The following is a 16,185-nucleotide window of genomic DNA, read 5'->3' as shown; positions in this document are numbered from 1 at the left end:
TGGGTCTTTGTTTGAGGTAGTTTTATAAAGCCTCGGACTACATCTTAGAACAAAGAGAGAGTAAGGAAATTACAGAAAGCAGAAGTTAACCGTTAATGTCCTTTACAAAGATAAATGTATCTGGGGAATTGCTAGATCAAACATAGCCTGGTAGACAGTCTTGTTATCTGTATCTTGGAATGTTGTGCCTCTTCCTGGGACTTTGGTGCCTCAAGGAATCACCTCCTTGTTACTGATTTACTGCCAAGTCTTCACTCTTACAATTTCAAAAGAGGCAGCTTACAAAGCCTAAAACTACATTAAACAAGTAAGCAGTTTACAGAAGCAGAAGTCGACCATTAATGCAATACAAACACATCACCTCATACTATACTCTGGTTAATAAGTGAGCAGATTATAGAAGCAGACACTGGCCATCTTCATATCCTAGACAATACATTTCCTAAACCCACACTCAAGCAAGTAGGACAACTTCTGGTATCTAAAGATATTTCTTCCCTTTAGCTGACTTAGCTAGTTGGCTCACTTTGAAGATTTTTCACCCTTAACAATTTGAAGGTCTCTTTCTACTCTGAAGTTCCATGATGCAAAAATAATGGATGAGAAGACATTTTGGTAAAGCATAAAACAAAAGCACAGCTGGGCAGCCCTCACAAGTGGCATCCACCTTGTCTGTGGATCCCTGTGGGAGGCTATATGCTAAAATCTGGTTGTTTGTTTCAAAGCCAGACCAGTCCTCTCCAAAAACAGCACAATTGATCATCCAGAGGTAGGTCGGGGAGAGGGCTGTGTACAGGCATGAAGGATGAAGATGGGGCAAACCCCTAGACCTTTCCTGCTACTTCATGGTGGTGTTGTTATGCCCCGGCTTGTATCTCCAAGAACCACCAAGAAGCCGACACCGAAGCAAGAGCAAGAGGGAGTTTATTTCAGACTCGAGTCCGGACCGCAGTCCGCACACCAACAACGCAGCAGTGAGTAGGAGGCGGTCCTGAACATGGGGCTTCAGGGGTATTTGAAGGGAAAAATCGTAAGCATGGGGAGCGATGTCTTGGCGTTACAGGATTGGTACAACGAGCTTGTCGCTTAGCAGGATTGGCTGGGTGATGGCACCAAGGAACAAGGCGGGGAATTTGGAGAGTTACTTTCCACAGTTGCTCTGATTGGCTGAGTCCAGGGTGGGGTGATCATTTTGCTATCTGCAGCTTTTCCAGGAACTGGCCTGTGCTTAAGATGGAGTCGCTTTGGTTGTTCATTGTGGTGAGATCAAATTTAAGACCCACGGAGCCAACTGAGATTAATTATGAGCCTTTATTAGCCAGCCGGGGACTGACTCTCCCCACTAGAGAATCAGCCCCCAGCCTCCAGAAGGGATAGCTTAAAAAGCCCCAAAACCCCCTCTAGCAAGCAAGCAGGTTTACAGAAGCAGAGGCTGGCCATTAACATATCTTTACACAGGATAACTACACCCTTAACATTAGCATATCTTTGCACAGAATATCTCCTAGAACTACACCCTGTTTAACATTAAACAATGGAAGCAGAAGTTGGCCATTTGAAAATTTTCCACCCTTAACAATGGCTGACACACACGTATTACATTATGTGTCCCTCACTGTGGGCATCCCCAAAGCTGCCTTTTCTAATTAGAGATAATCTTCTCATTTCTTCAGCTGTCATTTTGTTGTGCAGCCATCTTCCATATCAACAACCTTGCCAGTAAACATTTCAATGGCCTAGAGGCACATAGTACAGGTGAAGACTTTCTCCTCAGCCACTCACCCTTGATCTCAACTCCCCCCTCAAACTTACTCTCGTTTCCTAATTTTTGTTAGAGGCACCAGTTCTAGCTCACTCTCTGCTTCAGAACCCTCTGCTCCCCTTCCTTGGCATTTCATAGGCCATGAAGTACTGTTGATGTAATTTTTTGAGATCGTTCCCCTCCATTCCTACCTTTACAATCCTATCTAGGGCCTCATCCCAGCCACACTCTCCACCAAAGAGAGACAAAACAAAAACTATTATCGAAGTTACATTATCTCCCCAACTTCAGTTCATTTTGTATTATCCGAGGTCAGCATTCCTCAAATATCTTACCTTGTGCCTACCGTACTGTTTCCACAAATTTCTCTTTGTTTCTTTTGAGGTTTTTTGTGACTTCTGGTCTTAACAGCTTTGTATCTTCCAGTACTCACTAAGCTTCGTTCGTTTGTTCGTTCATTCATTCATTCATTCCATGTGAACATAGCCTGCACTCCTCCTTGTTGGAATGCTATCCTTATTCCTCTGTGCCATCCGCAGGACACATTTTTCAAGGTCTAAGTCTCACCATCTATGAGGAGTTTTTCCCAGTCCTTCCAGTCTATATCTACGCTCTGAGTTTTTGCCACATCTTTTTGCCACACGCCATTCTATTCTGTTTTACTATTCTAGTGATGTTTCCAGCATATACTTTCATCTTTTGACTAGAATATATGTTAAATTCTTTGTGGTGAGGGAACTTGCCACTAGAGAGGATAATAAAATTTGCAAATCTGCTCCTGTCATTAGATAAGAAAATTTTAACACCCCAAAGACTCAACATGTAGCCCACAAAATGAACAGAATAAATGCACAGGCTCAACAGTTAAGGTTTCTAAAAGACTTGAAATACTATCTTTCATCTATTAGATCGTTAAAAAACCACAATAGAGAGTTGTGAGGATGCGAAGAACTATGTAGCCTCCTGCTGGGCAGGAATATAAATTGCTACCACCTTCCTGAGGCTCAAGTAGGGAAAAGTTTAGAAAACCATTTACATTCTTTGACCCATCAGTTCTATTTTTAGGAGTGTATCTTAAGGAAATAAAGCAGACATGCCCAAAGCTGTATGCTTATGGTGGTCCTCATAGTGTTAAAAAAAAAAAATAGGGCTGTAGGTAAATAATATTATCCAACTGTACAATGGAATACCATGCAGTCATTAAAAATAATAGTCATAGAACATCGTTTTTGGACTGCTCCTTACTCCCTCTGGTTTTCCTTTGGGGAACTATTTCCCAGTTTCAGTCTCTATGGTGTCCAGGGAGTGGGGATTGGGCACAGGGAGGAGCTGAACTGTGATGTGGTTGCCATGAAAGCCTCAGATGACCCCAGCAGGGAGCTCTGGAGTTGGATTCCTCCTTCAGTGTTGTCCCAACTTGAGGCAAAGGGGTTGGGGTTCAGTTCTTATACACCCCACATCAGTCACTGGGCTGACACTGGGAGGCGTGACCTTGGTCTGAATGGCTATCTTAGGAAGGGCAGTTCCCACAGAGGGACTAAGCAAGATGCTTCAGCTGCTGCTACTCCCAATAGCTGGGATAATGAGTGCCTCAGGCCTCTGAGAAAGCTGGGTGGTGCAGCACAGCACCCACTAGGCGTGGCTTTTCCACTGAGGGGGGTGGCGCCCCTAACATCCATTCCTCTTGTTCAAGGGTCAACCATATTACCTTTTTGCATTAAATGGGTTCTGACAAACAAAAGTGTACAAGAATAAGGAAATAATCATACTTTAAGTGAAAAAAAAAACACGCTATAATATATATTTTACATATAATAGTGATGCCAGTTTTGTAAAACAAATGCACACAATAAAAAAACAAAACGCAGCATAATAGAAACAATAGTTACAGCTAACTGATGAGATGGGGGTGACAGGGCTGAATTTAATTTTCTTCTAATGTTCCGCAAAGACGTCAGGATCTGGGGTTTTACTCACCCTACCCTACCCCCTACCCCCTACCCCCTACCCCCTACCCTACCCTACCCTACCCAATCTACTGATAGGATTCCCAAGAAACAGTAACAGGCCAATTTATCAACCTGTGTCCTGGGAATCCTACCAATTGTCCTCTACCTCGTCCAGCCTATCTTTACATGGCATAGAAGCCGTCAAGGTCCAGCCCGCGATTTCTCCAATTCATTTCCCACCGTGGCTCTGGCCACACGGAATCCCAGTCTGATTCATCAGGAAGGCGTCTTTGCCTCCTCCATCTCCACACTCCATACCTCCTCATCACCCTAGAAGCTTCGAGGTGGAACCGCGCGCCCCTGTCCGCGCCCCACGACGCGGCTCCGGTGACAGGTGTAGGTGCTGGCCTCGCCCATCTTTACAATGCAGAAAGACTTGAGACTGGCGTCAGTCAGCTCGGGACCCGCGAAGTGTGGCTGCGGCGCGGCGCCGGCGAGCGCGGGGCGCGGCGGGGCGGGCGCAACGGCTTCCCCGCCCCGAGGCGGCGCCCGCGCTCCGGGCCTCGCGGCTCGGCCAGCCCCGCGCACCGCCCTCGGAGCGCAGCGCCGCCGCCATGTCTTCCGGGGCCAGTGTGAACGCCTTGCAGCGCCTGGTGGAGCAGCTCAAGCTGGAGGCCGGCGTGGAGAGGATCAAGGTGAGGCGGGCGGGGGCGCCCTTTCCTCGGCGCGCGGAGACGCCCGCGCTGGGGGGAGGCGGCGGGCGGGACGGCGCGGGGCTCGGACGCGCCCGGCCCGGGCTCGCTGCGCCGCCTCGCGGGGCGGGAGCCCGCGCAGGGCCGAACCGGACCCAGCCCGGGAGGGGCGCGCACGTGCGCCCGAGGGGACGGAGGCCCGGCGACGCCGGCCAGTCGCCGCGGGGGCCGGAGCGGGACCCAGAGTCCCAGGGGGGTTTCTTTTTCAGTGGTGTGGACAGTGACTCGGGGGCGGACGCGACCAGGCCAGTCGTGCGGGCGACGCGCTGGTGGCCTGGGCGCGGCTGCGGCGCGATGATGGAGTCCAGAGGCGCCGGGGCGACTGAATGAATGGACAGGCCTTAGCCACGGGTTGAGAGGGAGGAGAAAGACGACGCCCGGGTTTCTGGAGCCGTGACAGAATGGATGGCGCTGCCGTTTGCTGCAGCACGGAGAAGGGAGAGCGGATTCGGGGGAAGGGCGTGAGGTCAGTTTTGGATACGTGGACTTTGAGATGTTCAGAAGGTATTTAGCTGCATGGCCTGAAGCTCAGAGAACAAGGCAGAGAGAGGTAATTAGAATAGATAGGGGTGAAAAAAGTGTCTTAGTAAAGAGACCAGAGCATGGAGCCCAGGCTGAGGAGAACCGAGAGAAAGCAAGGTTGCCGAAGCAAGGAAGGAGGGGTTTTCCAGAATTTGAAACTTAGTCAACGTGTCCAGTGTTCAGTCTGTTGATTAAAAAGCACCCGTTGCTTAATTATTTTTAGCAACAAGTATAGCATTATTCGTAGGATGTGTGTATGTGTGAACACTATTGCCATAGTCCATGTACCTCAGCAGTGCCTTTTCTGGCACTATCCTAGGTCCTGAGAACACGACGATTGTAGTGGGGAAGATAAACCACACACACATTAACCAATGAAAATAATTTCAGGTGATAAGTGATGTGAAGATTATAAAACAAGAGTATGGAATGCAGAAGTTTCAGTGACATATGTAGTACTAGGAGCAGAATCTAGATTGTAGTAAGGTAGGCAGATTTTTTATAAAAGTCTGGTTTTCAAGAGGAAACAATTTTTTTTTTTTATGCGAAAAGCCATGTTTTGAGGTTGAGGAGAAGGAATAAATGGAGAAGGAGATTTAAGGGGAGAGGAGACAAGGTGTCTCAATAGGGGCATTGCATCGGATGGGCACCTTCTGAGACAGGAAGAAATGACTTAGAATATGTATAAAGATAGATATTTTTAGATTGGGGCTTAAGGACTTGTATGATGACAATTTTCTTTGTGAAATAGAAGGCCAAGTTGTCTTCTTAGGGCCGGGGAAAGGGAGCTACTAGCAGCAACAGAAATGAGGGTGGGTGAAAAAGTGCTGTTGAGAATGGAGCGGAACCCTTAGCAGGTGCATTCGTAGACACCTTGTGATTCTGAAGATCCAGCTACTGTGAGATTGAAGACTGTTCTCCTTGCGATGTTTTTTTTCCCCTCCAGCAGCATTTGGCCAGCTAGGAACCTGAGCGCCTTAGGTGAATGGTAGCTGATTCAAGTAGAGAGTTAGCAGGGGAGATATGCCAGAAAGATGGAAGTGGGAATGGAGGGCAAGGAGTTTGAGGGTCTGCCCAGAAAGAGGTTGAGCCTAGGCTGCATAGAGATGGAACAGAGCCAGGCTCTTAATGGGCTGGACAGAAGGCAGGGGATGTTCTTCCTGAGATCAAAGAGCAGGTGCAGTGAGAATAGGAAGCAGCACCCTGGATGGGTAGGAGAGACTGTGATCAGAAAGCAGGATGCTGGAATGTAAATTCAGATGTGGAGCAGTTACAGATATTGGCTGTAACTATCGGCATTGAGGAGAGGGTTATATGAGGAGAGGATGTCAGAGAACTGAAACCAGGGTTGTTGAAAGTGTTCAAGATGATTTTGAGACTTGAAGTAGAAAGGAAAAGTGAACCAGATGCCTGCCTATCCTGTGAAGATATTGTTACCTACATTTAAAAATAATTATAGGTGATGAAACTGAGACCTGGAGAATTTGGGTGAATTGTTTAAGGTCACACAGATAATAAACTTAGTCGAGGGGTATCCTCATGACAGCATGGTTCATAGGCATTACCTTAGGGAGTCACAACAATCCAAGGTCTGGTCATATTTCAGGACTCAATGATGGATGTTCTCAGCACATTCAGAGATGTCTTCTCTTTAACAGACTTGCTAACTGGTGAATAAACCTGGACACCAATTTTCAAGCATATGATGGAAGGCATTCCTTCCTAATGATTGGAATGCCTGGTATATTTCCAAGGACCCCTTCTATGCTTTGAAGAAGCCTTTCAGAAGTTGCTGGGTGAGCATGGGTTCAAACCAAGGAAAGTCATTAAAATTGGGTGGACATTATCCCACCTCCATTAGTGGGTGACAGCTTCCAAGTGTTTGGACTCATTCTTCCAGTCCAAAATGCTAGAGCAATGCTGACTACTTTTACTCCTATTTTCTCTGCGTATCCTCTCACCTTATCTTTTTGACATGTTCTTTAGGCCAGGGTCCGGTTAGTCCCATTTTCCAAGGGGTCTTGGGGGACAGTCTTCTTCCCCTCTGATGCAGAGATAGTAAGCATAAGCATAATTGGTTCCAGATTTTTTTTTAATTAATAACTTCTACATAACCCTTAGTTCCAGTTATAATTAATGTGAAAATGTAAAAACTTCTCTTGAGGGAAAAGTAAATTTAAACATTACTCTGACAATATTATGCATTTATATTACATAACACTCTATTATTACATACTGTCTAGAAACTAGAGAGTAACTGTAACATAAGTAGTTGATTTTCTGGTTCTTTGGAAGCTTGGAAAATTAACACAAAGTGGTAGTACAAGAACAGCAATTGGAATCATTTTTGTACAATATAGTTGAGTTTTTACACGAAACATCTTTCAATGCAAGGAGAATGGAAAGTGAGGAAAGCTTCCATGTGTAGAGGCATCAGACGAGGTTAAGAAGAAAGGCAGCATAATGTTGTATCAGTACTGCCTAATTAACTTCTCCAAAAGTTAGTGGCTTAAAACAACATTTATTGACTCACAATTCTTAGGTCAAGAATTTGCGCTGGGTTCAATTGCATAGTTCCTCTTATCTTTGCCCGGCTCTTCCATGCATCTGCAGTCAAATGGAGGGTTGGCTGGTGGCTGAGTGATTTAGGACGGCCTCATTCATGTGTCTGGAGGTTGCTAGGTAACCGGTGGCTGGGGTTAGGTGACTGGGTCTCTTCCACAAGACCTCCAGTTGATTAGCTTGGGCTCATTAGATGGTGATTTTAGGATTCTAATCACAGCAAGAGAGGTAACTAACTGCAAAGGCTCTTAAGGCCTACGCTTGGAACTTGCCCATTATTTCTACTACATTCTCCTGGTCAAAGCAAGTCATAAGACAAGCCCAGGTTCAAGAAGTGGGTAAATAGAGTCTACCTCTTGGTGGGAGGAGCTGCAAAATATTGTGACCATTTTGCAGTCTGCTACAAACATATTGCTAAGTATGTGTCAGCATTGTGCTTTACGTAAGTTAACTCACCTAATTGTCAGATCAACCCAATGAGGTAGGTACTATTTATTACTAAATACATTTCACTGAGAAGTTAAGAAACAATTTGAGTCAAGGTAGTTTGGTTCCAGAGGCTGCATTCTCAGTTGATAAGCTGTCCTGCCTCAAAAGCATGGTGGAAGAACTCTGTCACTTGTTTGGAGCAAGGATAAGGTCCAGCCTTGTAAACATTAAGACAGTTTGCTCACAGGACATATCAATGCATGCTTTATAAGTGAAAACTTGTAAAGGGAGTACTAGAATAAGCTATTTAGCCTCAAAACTAGGATTTGAAATGGGTCAAATATACAGCTTTTTAGTTTCTTTGTTGATTAAGCAGCTAAACCAAAAATATCCTAAATCGGAGTTCATAGAAATTGTAACCTTTCCTCTTTAGAGTTCAGTTATTAGAACTTTCAGCCAAAAAGAGACTTTCGGGGGTCACAAAAAGTGTGATCAAAAAAATAAAAATTAAAAACAAATGCGATCAGGCAGTACGATAATTTTTCCGAACGTCCAGTGGCTGCTGGCTTAGGCTGTGAGCAGCATGTCAGGCGGTGGTCCTTTCGTTTCAGGTCTCTCAGGCGGCGGCGGAGCTTCAGCAGTACTGCATGCAGAATGCCTGCAAGGACGCCCTGCTGGTCGGCGTTCCAGCTGGAAGCAACCCCTTCCGGGAGCCCCGGTCCTGTGCTTTACTCTGAGGACTGGTGAGTAATGATGCACAGTGCCGGCTTGGGGCCATGGCATTAGCACAGGGCTGCCCAAAGGATTTGGGCAACTGTGTTTTGAATATTATTCTTGGGGGAATTAAAATTAAAGGAGGCAAAATGCACAGTTGTCCCTGAAGGGTTGCTAGTCTATATTTACCTTGCCTGTGGATTACATCTAATTAGGATAGCATCTCTCAATCCTCTTTGGCACTAACTCGTAAGGTGTTAATATCCTTATGTACTTGAACTCTTTAACTGAGTTGGCTGGTGGTAATTTCTTGAAGTTAATCCTACCTTCTCCTTAGATTATCCCAGAGTTGTCATTTGCTCCTTGGTGCTATCAACTGCCTTGCTACTCTTGGGACTAAGGACTCCCAGAGGTGGAGGCTTGCTCCCACCAACAGCTGTGGTTTCTTTCCTAATGGCTTTCAGAATATATCTGTTTTAATGGAGGAAGCTTTAACATAGCTACTGGGGAAAAAGCATGAGTCCAGTTAAAAGAGCTTTAAAAGCTGATTATTGAAATGAAAACATCTCTTTGGTGGCATATTACAAATTTCATCATTCTAATGCATTGTATGGAGCCTCATTCACATTTTCACTTTTTTTCCTTTTTGAATGAGTTCAGAGCATAGATTGATTATTAGAGTCTTTTGGGGTCAACATGCTTCACATTATGTGTTCTAAGAGGTTTTCATTCAGTAGGTAATCATCTTAGGTCCTTTTTCACATACATGTGAAAGAAATTATTCACATTAAAAAGAAGAAAGTAATTATACTATCAGGTACTATTGTCCCTTTTGATGGAAAATGTCCAAATTTATGGTATTAAAGTAAGTTTTATGCTGGCATAGCATTTTTCTTTTTACAAAGCACTTTTATGAGTACTACTCCTTCAATGGTGTTATTTGGATTTTTAAAAATTAACTTGCTACTCTCTACTTTGAGAATACTAAAGTGCTATATGAAATGACTAATTTTATTTATGAATTTCATGAAGGTGAAAATTTACTAAATTTTCTTTCCTGTAGGAAAGAAGTTCGCTGAGGAATCCTTTCAAGTGCAAAGTAATGAATGACTGCCTCCAATCTCAAGAAAAAAACATTTTTTCTCTAACCAAATAACTGAGATATTTCAGACCCTTCCCGTGGCCTGGTCCTATAGCCAAAATTCTATAGAAATTGATGAGTTTCTACTCAAATGAGGAAATTGTGTAAGGGAGTAGACTTTTAAATAAAAATGGCCTGGTTTGTTTGGTGAAGTGCTTTATACTTAAGACAAACAAAAATGTTACTATCAAATATACCAAAATGTTCCTCTTTTATAAGTGAATTACTAGTGTTTCTATACCAGGAATATTATATACGTTTTATTTACTGGATGTTTACATTTGGGGAAGGAAAACATTTTTGTTATTAAAAAAACAAACCCTGAATATTTGTAATTAGTTGTTCCTAAGATTTTTGCACCATAACAAATTTTTTTTTTCTCATGAATTTATTATTTCCAAATGAAGATAAGCCAGTGTAAAATTGGGGGAAGACTAGGCTTTATTAATCAAATGATGTCTTGATTTTTCTAGATGGGAAGGTTGTTTAATTTTTAACACTAATCATGGGAGCTTTCTGTTTCTTAGCAAACTCGTTTGGAAAGATCAATGTTGTGTCATGCGTTAGAGTGCACCACCCTGTGTATGAAGCAGAGTTGATCTTTGTCTTAAGTTCTTCTACTTTATAGTTGTGGTCGTACTTTAAAAAAATACCGAATTATTTCCTGTCTTTAAAAATATGTTTAAAATGTGACTTACAGAAGATTACAAATGATTAAAAACAAAGCAATGCGAAAATCTTACAAATTAAATGAATTCTTAATGTCATAAATGTTTTTTACTTTGATGATGTGCCTTTGATTTTATTTGGAACACTTTTCACAGGATATTTTATTTGTGTTTGTAATAATCTTTGAAGAGCTCGAAAATAAAATTTTTGCTTAATTCATCCTTTTCTATGACAGCGACATTTTGTATCTGATTTTGTTCTAAGGCTTTATGGATTTCTGTTTGCTTGTGAGATTGAGCGCTAGGAGGTGAAATTTTTGTTTATAAGTACTTGCAGAATTTTGTAAAAAATAGATAAATATCTCAGTTACTGACATCTGCTCTTGAAATACCTATGTATAAACCCATAATTACATGAAAATATCTTTTGAGTATAAGTAGTGTTTCAGTAGAGAAAATAACAGCCATTAGATGAGAACTCCTTTAACTTCTGGCCACGAAACTTCCAAATTTAAGCAATCTGAATCCCTTTCAAGCAATCAGAATTCAGGTATCCCTTTCTAACCGCTCTATTTGGTCTCTGAATCTGTTTCACCTTCTCGGAAATGTCACATTACTAATTATCCCTTCTCTCCTTTATCTTCAGTTTCTTTATTGGATCCTTTCTATCAGCATTGAAACATGTTCCATTGTTCATCTTAACAACAATATCCATTTTTTTAAAAGGTCCATTAAAAAGACAATTTTGGCTTACAAGAATTTAGTCCTAGAGATCTGCTATACAGTGTAGTGCCTATACTTAACATACTGTGTTATATACTTAAAAATTTGCTAAGGGTATATAGATTTAATGTTTAGTGTCCTTAACATACACACACACAAGGACAGGAGGAATCTTTTGGAGGTGATAGACTGGTTCATGGTATAGATCGTGAGGGTGGTTTCATAGGTATATACTTATCATCAATTTGTATACATTAGTTATGGATAGTTTTTTAATGTCAAAAAAACCACAAAAACTTCTCTTTATTTTACTTTTTACCTTTGGCAAAATCTTGATAAGATAGTGTAAGAAAACTGTAGACAGCTTACTTATGAATACAGATGTTAAGTGCCCTAAATATAAGAAATCAAATTCAATAGTATATCAAGAGAAAATACAAAGTTAATTCAATACAAGGAAATCTATCAATGTAATGCATTACATAAATGGCTTACAGAAAAGAATCTATGCTGACAAGTCAATAACATTCAGTAGCTGTTCTGAATAAAACTAAATGGATTAGTGAAATAGGAATAGAAGGAAATTAAAGATGATTAAGACAGTTTGTCAAAACAGCAAATTTTATACTGCATAATGAAAAGTGGAAACATTCAGCATAGCATATTAGGAACAAGAGCACTTTTTATCACCGCTACGTGGCATTGCTTTGGAATTCTTAGCTCATGCAGTAAGATGAAAAAAGGAAATGGTATAAGCATTTTAGGAGCTATATCTGTATTTATGGGTCATATAACTATATACCCCGAAAACTCATGAGATTCTAGTAAAAGAAAAACTTGAATTTGTAATAATTTGAGAGGCTGGCAAGATACAAAGTATAGTTAGAAGGTTAGCCTTATCTATATGATGACAACAGCTACTTAGAAACAGAAATGGAAACTCACGTGCCATTTGTAGTGACAAAATGATAAAAATACTTGAGAATAAATTAATGGTGCAAGTCACAAAAGGTTTTATTGATGTTTATAGAACAGGGCCTACATAAATTACAGGATATTAACACGATTTTATTAAAATGCATTTTTTTTTAAAAAAATAAGTTTATTGGGGGTAACATTAATACAATCATAATTTTCAGGTGTACATTATCATTTGACATCTGTATATTCTGTTGTATGTTCACCCAAAGTCCAGTTTCTTTCAGCTAAAATGAAATCTTAATTTCATATAACTTTAGTGGAATTCCTATCTAATTTTTTTTTTTTTAGGAAAACTGGTTAAAATATATAAAAGTTCATAAGGCAAAATCAAAAGTGTCCAAGAATAGGTTTTAAAACTGTGTGTGCGTGGGTGTGTGTGTGTAAAACAAGGGAGGGTGAAACTTGCCTTACTAGTTATTAAAACTTTAAAGCTGTCGAATCAAAACAATATGATTTAAAAAAAAAAAAAAAGAAAACCCAAAGTAAATAATATTATTGTGATACAGGAATAGCCAAATAGATGATTGGATGATTATAGTTAAGAAATAGACTTGACTTTTTTCCTACCCAGTGGGGAAATATGGTTTACTTAAATGGTCCTGACATTGTCTCTCCATTTGGAAGAAAATAAAATTGGGCCTGTATTACAGTATGTAAAAAAATCCATGAGCTAAAGAAAGGTAGTACAAAAGTATTAGAAGAAAAAGTAGAATAATTATACAACTTTAGAATAACAGGTTTTCCTAAGCAAGGTAGGAAACCCAGAAATCAAAAAAGAAAAAGTGTGTATACTTGACTATATCAAATGAAGTTTAAGTAATTTAAATAAGGAATTTAAATAAATATTAGATATTGAATTAACTGTTGTATGGTAAAAATCATGACTAAAAAAGCAAAAGACAGAAAAATGTATTTTTTTCAGCCCCGATTTTGGATTGATACAGTTTACACTCTCCACCCCCTCCAACCGAGGCTACTCCATTTGTTGGATCCCTTGTTTTAGGGTAGGACTCATTATTTGGGGAGAATATCTAGGATCCTACTGTGAGAGGCAAGGGGTGGGACACCCTGGTTGATCCCCAGTTGTACACTGAGTATCAGTGGACAGGGAAGGAGTTTCATGCCCATCCACGATTGGAAGAGACAGCTGATGTTCTGGTGAGGCCTACAATTTGGGGTGGGGCCTAGGAACTTGGGGCCTCTCGTGAGCCCTCAGAGGTGAGCATCACTATCATCAGCAATGAATCTAAGTGCAAGTAACTCCCCTTAGGATATCAAAAATGTCACAGGGACATGCTCTCAGACAACACACACACACACACACACACACACACACAAACATGAAGTTTCCATTGCAAAAGCCAGCCTGGGAAGTGGGGGCTGTTCCAACAATTCTGTGTGACCGGGGTGTTTGGTAGAGGGTTTTGGAGGCTGACCTGACACTTTTGGCGCCCTGCAAAGAAGGGCTGATCCAGACACTTCAGGCTTGGACCAGCTCAACCTGTCCTGTGACAATTGCTCCCTGGGAGTGCTCTGCTGAAGCTGAGCTCACTTACTTTATCAGCAAGCCTCAAAGAGAAACAGCATGAGTCGGATGCTTCCACAACATTTGGTGAGGCAGCAGGAGGCAGGTGTTGCAAGTTCAGCCAAAGGACTTGCCAGAGTGTATGGCCTGTGAAGAAACTCCCCTGGAAGCTGATTAAAGATGGGGTAAAGGAATTCTGTGAGCTGGGAAGCCTTAGCCTTATCTTAGGAGCATCCTGCCAAAACTTTGGAACAGAAATCCCAATTAGGTTTCCATAAGTAGTTTCTCTTTAAAGTCTCCACCCCTTATATACACAAGCAAAAACAAACATCCTATAAATAAAACTGTAGTAGAAAGAGGAGACTAGAAAGAGGAAAGCAGAAGAGGTGGTGTGAAGTCAAGTTGAGCATGTTTCAAAAAGGAGGGCGTGATTAACAGTATTAACTGCCAAAGAGAAGTCAAGTAAGGTAATGTCCGAATGTCCTCTGGACATTTTGAACTTTCAAAAATTTTGCTGCTCTGATAGGTGAAAATAGCAACTTGTTTTAATCTGCATTTGCCTAATAAATAATGAAGCTGTATATTGTTTCAAATGTTTATTGGCTATTTTTGTTTCTTCTGTGAAATATCTATTCATGTATTTTGTACATTCTTTCGTTAGGTTGTCTTTTTCCTACCAATTTGTAGGCATTCTTAGTATATCAGGAATATAAACCTGTTTTCTATTATGTGGGTTGCTAATTATTTCTCTTAGTAATTGGTTTTAAAATTTTGTCCATGAAGATACTTAAAAGTGGAAGTTCTTTAACTTTAATTTTGCCCTAGATTTTAACTTTCTTGGTGGTGGAGGTTGACTGGTGATCCTGACTTCTTGACTCAAAGCATCAGACTAAGATGGAGGCTGGGGGAAAGATGGGAGGCAGTAGGCCCTTTGGAAGACAATTAAATAACCCTTTTATATACACACACACACACACACACACACACACAAATAAGGTTTTCTATTTCTTAAAAAAAATTTAAAAAGGCTTGCAGTGTTAAAGTGAATCTGGAGATATTTAGATATTATGACAATTATTATGCCAATTAGAATATTTTACTTACAAAGGTACAAACTATAGGGCAGAATATATATTACAAAAATTAAATATAGAAAACTAAGACCACCTCAGAACAATTGCATTTCCTTTAATGTATGACCAAATGTAAATCATTTTGTTACTGGGTGATCATCAAAAACAATGGAATGTGGCATGTAGCACTATTCTTTCTCTTTCAAAAAAACCTCAGACGAGTTTGTCCATCAGCTCTCCCAGGGACTTTTTCATACACGAGACGTCGTTTTTTGCATTGCGGTAGTTGTGAGCTCATGAAATCTGTTCAAAAGAGAAAAAAGAAAACCATATTATTACAGATAATAATAAAGTGTAGCTATTTTCATTCCAGCTATCTAAGTGGATCCTGTTTCTTCATTATCTATCTACAAAATTTAAAAATTTCCAAACTGGGACAAAACGATAACCATTAAAAATTGAATTTTTTAGCATAAATGCACCTGTACTTAATGGCCTAGTATTAATTAGAATTATATATACATATTTGTATGCTCATGCTTTGCACAAATAATTAAATTTCCCTGTACTTTAAGACTTCTGTTTTTAAGTTTTCCTTTATTAAGCCTGTTCCTTCACCTATATATCTGTAATATTATAGAATTTATCCTGAACTCTGTTACATGATATGTGGTGATCATGTATGACCTCATCTTGCATGATATGATAGATATTAGCGCCTGAAATATCCTAGAGTTGAATACTTATGAGGTCAATTGAGTTAGTCAATAAAAAAGGAGGCTAAAATATTTAAAACCATTTTAGTATTCCTGCAGATATAATCCCGTAATTGCGAGAGTTGGATGTTATTATAAGTAAATTTAAAAAGCAATGTCGTAGATAATTTTATCATAGAGATCACAAATATACACCTACAGGACAAATGGAAATTATCTTGATATATGCCAATGCTTTGGATACATATTCTAGGGCTGCATCCATATGAATTCAAAATGTGTTATATTGTAAACATATTTGCAGGTAATGATGTGTGATGAAAACAACAGGTAAAAAGTCAAAGGTGCCATAGTGATAATGAAGACGCTAACATCAAAGATTTATATGAACTGTCTGAATGAAAGTATTTATGAAAATAATTGGAAAGTGGAAAATGTTTAAAACATTTTAAAAATATATTTTTCAATATTTCTAACCAATATTATTTATATGCTTAAAAATAGATTTCTCACTAAATTAATGAAATAAAATATGGGTATATATTAGACTATTCCATCTATATTCCTAAAAACCTAAATATTAAAATTTATTAGAAATATTTTCTGAAATATCTTGAGAAAATGGGAGAATTATCTTATACATTGGAGGCCATATGTTCAAGAATATT

The 16,185-nt window shown here is 40.2% G+C and overlaps 2 protein-coding genes across 7 annotated transcripts in view; one reads left to right on the top strand and one right to left on the bottom strand.

Annotated features, from left to right (window-relative positions):
• Positions 1–4,256: 4,256 nt before the first annotated feature.
• GNG10 (G protein subunit gamma 10) lies at positions 4,257–10,729 on the top strand. Of its 2 annotated transcripts, XM_016130043.2 has the most exons (3): positions 4,258–4,406; positions 8,588–8,719; positions 9,754–10,729. In XM_016130043.2, the coding sequence occupies exons 1-2, from the start codon at positions 4,326–4,328 to the stop codon at positions 8,711–8,713; spliced, it is 207 nt and encodes a 68-aa protein (XP_015985529.1). In that variant the 5' UTR covers positions 4,258–4,325; the 3' UTR covers positions 8,714–8,719; positions 9,754–10,729. The 2 variants fall into 2 exon arrangements, with proteins under 2 accessions (XP_036094829.1, XP_015985529.1); XM_036238936.1 differs by lacking the exon at positions 9,754–10,729 and having other exon boundaries at positions 4,257–4,406; positions 8,588–8,720.
• Positions 10,730–14,915: 4,186 nt separating this feature from the next.
• The window catches only part of SHOC1 (shortage in chiasmata 1), a 56,911-nt gene continuing 55,641 nt past the window's right edge, over positions 14,916–16,185 (bottom strand). For all 5 annotated transcript variants that reach the window (XM_036238935.1, XM_016130041.2, XM_016130038.2 and 2 more), the window contains one exon: positions 14,916–15,104. In XM_036238935.1, the coding sequence (XP_036094828.1) occupies positions 15,004–15,104 (101 nt within the window). In that variant the 3' untranslated portion in view covers positions 14,916–15,003. The remainder of the gene's footprint in view (positions 15,105–16,185) is intronic.

The sequence above is a fragment of the Rousettus aegyptiacus genome, unplaced genomic scaffold (genome assembly GCF_014176215.1).
Source record: "Rousettus aegyptiacus isolate mRouAeg1 unplaced genomic scaffold, mRouAeg1.p scaffold_m13_p_3, whole genome shotgun sequence".
NCBI lineage: Eukaryota > Metazoa > Chordata > Mammalia > Chiroptera > Pteropodidae > Rousettus > Rousettus aegyptiacus.
The sequence above is the reverse complement of the archived record's forward strand: the minus strand, read 5'-3'. Positions and strand labels throughout refer to the sequence as shown.

Excerpts from the sequence above, each read along its gene's own strand:
- GNG10 (XM_016130043.2), top strand. The coding sequence starts at position 4,326 with ATGTCTTCCGGGGCCAGTGTGAACGCCTTGCAGCGCCTGGTGGAGCAG. Across the intron at positions 4,407-8,587 it reads CCGGCGTGGAGAGGATCAAG|GTCTCTCAGGCGGCGGCGGA; the intron begins GTGAGGCGGGCG and ends CTTTCGTTTCAG.